We start from the raw sequence: 3,961 nt of genomic DNA, 5'->3' as shown, positions 1-3,961 counted from the left end.
TTATAAGGTAAAAAAAGGTTAAAAGGGAAAGTCAGTCTGGAGAAATAAATATAATCTCTGAGATTGGTTTTGAATGATCTGTTAATTTTGAGAGGAGATAAAAAGAAACTATGACTTTAGTTTGGTATTGTTGAACAAAATGCAGAAATTCTGTTGCAGATTCTCTCTTGTGGTGAAATTAGCTTATTAAACTCCTGGGAATGGTCATAAGCCTATTTGTCAAAGGAAGGTGACATTCAAATTAAGTACTTGGAATGCAGAGGTATCCTAGACTAACAAAAACTGATTCACATGTAGAAATGCAGAAGATACAAATCATCTATTTCTCCTCTATTCAGTTGCATTACATATATGAAATGTTTCTTTGCATTTTTACTTGAAAGGTCATGCCAAAGACTGATAAGGAGCTATTACTGCATGGGGAAGCAGAGGACTTGGTAACAGTTCAGACATGGGAATGGAAAACTTCTTGGCGGGGAGCGATTTACTCCCTTCGTAGGCCTACCAGCACGAGTCCGGATTAATAAGGTTAGTGGGTTTTGAATACCGGATGCTTAAAGCGAAAAAAGGTAACAGTTCAAAGGTGATGTAGACACTATCACAGCTTTTGTCTGGTAGATGATTTGGAATGAGAGAAACCAAAGATGTTTTGAAGTGAACTACAGTATAGCTCAAGGTTTAATTTCAAAGCTGTTCCTTTGTTAGCTTTTTGGTGTAGAAAAGAAATGTTTTATGATGCTGAAACTGATAGATCTTTTCAAGTCCTAGCAAGAGTAGTTAAGGAGTATGAGTTTCTTGTAATGCTATATTGTACATATCCACCAGCACTATCTTAGTGCTGTTTCTAAATAGAATTTATTTACTGATAAAAAAAGAATGATTTTTTCTAACATGCCCCAAAAAATGAAAAGAAGAGGAGAAAAATCTCAGATGTAGCCAAGCAGGTGAAGGAATACTGCTAAAATGGGCACAAAAATTGCCAAGCTCATGCCAGGATTTTCCATGACAAAATCTTTGGTAATCTTGAGAAGTTGTATCCCTGTTTGAATCCTTGCTGCCCATCTCACCATTCTTTCCAATTCATCTGGTGACATAGATGAGATGACCTGTTCTGCTCTCTTTGCATCCTCCCTTGTAAGCTTCAAATTCAAATTTTTCACTCATGTTAGTGACTAGCCATCTATCTATCTTTTGATAGTTTTATAGGTGTCTGAAATGGTTTGAGGGTGGGGCTAATATACACAGAAACTAAAACAGGTTTAGCACAAATATGGTGAAGGAAATAACTACATGGTCATTGCATCTTGATTGTCATTACAAACAACTTAAAAGATGTGCTAATTGCTCATTACTTTTTGAACACTTTAAACTGAACAAACAAACAGAAAGGGAAACTCAACAATCTTCTCATGTTGGAACCTCAAGTGAAATTTACAAAGCTGAGGCCTTTATAGAAGATGCAGGAAGCTTATTGAAAAATACAATGGGAAATCAGAAAATAACAACAGGAATGAAGACAAAGATAAAGTACTTCTCTTCTTTCTTCTTTATATTGTAGTTAGTTAAAATGAGATTATCTAAGCCTGCTGGCCCCAAGTAGCCCAGTTGGCAGAACTTCCAACTCTTGGCATGCTATTCACCTTTGAGTAGACATCAACTTTGAAGTAAGCTCCACACATTGCTCCTTCACTATCCACTCTTGGCATTGGTTTCATCTTGTAACTTGGATGCTCAAAGCTCTTTAATCCACTTTCACTGTGGTACATGCACCCTGCCAAAAAAGTCCATCTCATCAAAAATCAAATTTTGTTTGGACAACTCATGTGCTTTCTCATTTAAAAAGAGAAATTTTCAGTCTTGTGGGAGAGGCGGAACCAAGATTTCAACTTTGTGAGTTCTTGATTTTAGAACGATGACTTCAAATGATAAAAACTGGGTTCTAAATTTAATATTTATAGATATTTAATAAATTTCTTAACACAAATACATTGTTTGAACAAAAATTATTGGGTTCGGCCGAACCCGTAGTCTGGGCTTCTAGACTTGCCCCTGCTTGTGGCAAGCGCAACACTTGTAAAAGAATAAAGCCATTGTCTTTAAATATGTTCTAAATATGAACTACATACCAGTTGGGAAGGGAGCAAATGATTTGAGACAGCTTGCTTTGATATGATCCACATTGTCAGAGATCATGACAGATCCATCAGATGCTATTCCCCAGAACAACTTCATTGTTTCATCAGCACCCTATACATAGACACCATTTATGATATTGAGTTAAATGAAAAAAACAAAAAATACATTATGTCTAAATAGAATAGAATAAATGATCTATTGTATTTGCTTCCTTTCCAAGATTGATATCACCACCATCATCCCATCTCTAATCACTTAAGAAGCTAGTATTTACAAACATTTATAGAAAATCATGGAAGACCAAGATTCATATCCTAGGAGATGCAAAAAACGCTGTAATCTATTACATTATCTAACTAAGACAAATAATTAAGGTACGCCCAAACTAACCCCAATACCACATTTATAATTAAAAAATGTATGTAGATAGGGGAATAAACTTTTTGAATTAAGAAAGAACTTACAAGGGCAACAAAGACATTAGAAGCTTTGTGATCATAGATCACAAAGCCAAAGCTTCCCTCAAGACCCTTGAGAACCTCATGAGCTGGGAATGGACCTCTGTCCCGAAGTGTTCGATATGCTTCACTCACAAGCATTGCCTCATTGGCTCCCTTTGATAGCCCATACTGCTTGTTTAGTGCCCATAAATTGTTCAAACTTCCCAAGAATATGCAGTATATGTCATTCAACCCACAGAACAACCTGAAAAAACAAAAAAGTTCACACCTTTGTCACATTATTACCAAAAAGAAGCTGTAAAATGACATTTTGCACCTCACTTTATGTTTCTCTTATGACTAGTGAAAAATTGAATCTTTATGATCTTCTTTATAGATACTATAGCCAAATCTCAAGAAGGAATATAATACCTTTGTTGAGGATTTGATGAAGGTGGAGGTTTGGAATAGGCCAAGAATGCCTTATCCATGAATCTAATGGAAAACCCATCGTTGGAATTTGAAGCTAAGAAATTCTTCATTGTCTCTTCAGGTGATGCAGCCTTGTTTGATATTTGCAAAGAGGCTGGACTTTGCAGCTCCTTTGGTGGATCAACCACACTTTTCTTGAAAATTGCCAACATTTTTTGTTTTCTTTTTGCTCAAACAAAATCAAGAATAAAAGCAAATGGTATTGAGAAAGCACACAAAGATGATATACTTTGGTATAAAAGATGATATGCTTTGTTAGTGATTTGATGAGTATTTATAGGTTAGGGGGTTGGAGGAGACAGGTGTCAACATAATCCATTAATAATCTTGAGATGGGGAGAAAGTTATTGTTATTCTTTGATGAAATGGATAAGTGGGACCATTGATTGTCTTTGAGGATTTTAGTGCCTAACAATTCTTGGATTAACAAAATCTGTTCTTTTTATCTTTTAACTTGAGGTGGATAATATAGGAAGTTATGTTAATCTAATCAAATGGACAAATGGGAGACTGATTATTTTTCTTGGATTAAATAAATCCTTTATTTTTCTCTCTTAATTTGGGGTTGATAACATAGAAAGTTACGTTGATCTTATGAAATAGACCAGTGAGGTCATTGGTTGTGTTCGAGATTAGCGCCTAAGAATGAATAATTAAAAGAAATTTTTCATTTTTTTCTTTTGTTAATCTTTTGTTTATTTTTCTGGATTTAGTTATTGGTTCTATTTTTCTTTTTACGTGTACATTAATCACCCCAAACCCCGCTTGAACTAACCTAACCGGATACGTTGATGTTGTTTAATTTGAGGTGAGTAAATTTAATATACGAGGAATAGGAGAATTGGTCAAAGCTTATCTATTACCATAACCAAGAATTGAGAGTGACACAGATC

General features: G+C 35.0%; 1 protein-coding gene across 1 annotated transcript; it reads right to left on the bottom strand.

Annotated features, from left to right (window-relative positions):
- Positions 1-774: 774 nt before the first annotated feature.
- Positions 775-3,323, bottom strand: LOC104102628 (uncharacterized). The gene is made up of 5 exons (XM_009610393.4): positions 3,009-3,323; positions 2,601-2,841; positions 2,127-2,247; positions 1,641-1,771; positions 775-1,139 (listed from the first exon to the last, which is right to left on the bottom strand). The coding sequence occupies exons 1-5, from the start codon at positions 3,218-3,220 to the stop codon at positions 927-929; spliced, it is 918 nt and encodes a 305-aa protein (XP_009608688.2). The 5' UTR covers positions 3,221-3,323; the 3' UTR covers positions 775-926.
- Positions 3,324-3,961: the final 638 nt, after the last annotated feature.

This window comes from Nicotiana tomentosiformis, chromosome 2 (genome assembly GCF_000390325.3).
Source record: "Nicotiana tomentosiformis chromosome 2, ASM39032v3, whole genome shotgun sequence".
NCBI classification, from domain to species: Eukaryota; Viridiplantae; Streptophyta; class Magnoliopsida; order Solanales; family Solanaceae; genus Nicotiana; species Nicotiana tomentosiformis.
Note: the sequence above shows the minus strand (reverse complement) of the source record. Positions and strands in the feature narration are given on the sequence as shown.

What these genes read in the sequence shown, in the direction of transcription:
- LOC104102628 (XM_009610393.4), bottom strand. Translation starts at nt 3,220, where the DNA reads ATGTTGGCAATTTTCAAGAAAAGTGTGGTTGATCCACCAAAGGAGCTG. An exon ending in ATTTGCTCCCTTCCCAACTG is followed by an intron (nt 1,772 to 2,126) that starts GTATGTAGTTCA and finishes CTTTTTTGGCAG; the next exon opens with GGTGCATGTACCACAGTGAA. An exon ending in AAGTTGATGTCTACTCAAAG is followed by an intron (nt 1,140 to 1,640) that starts GTGAATAGCATG and finishes TTGAATTTGAAG; the next exon opens with CTTACAAGGGAGGATGCAAA.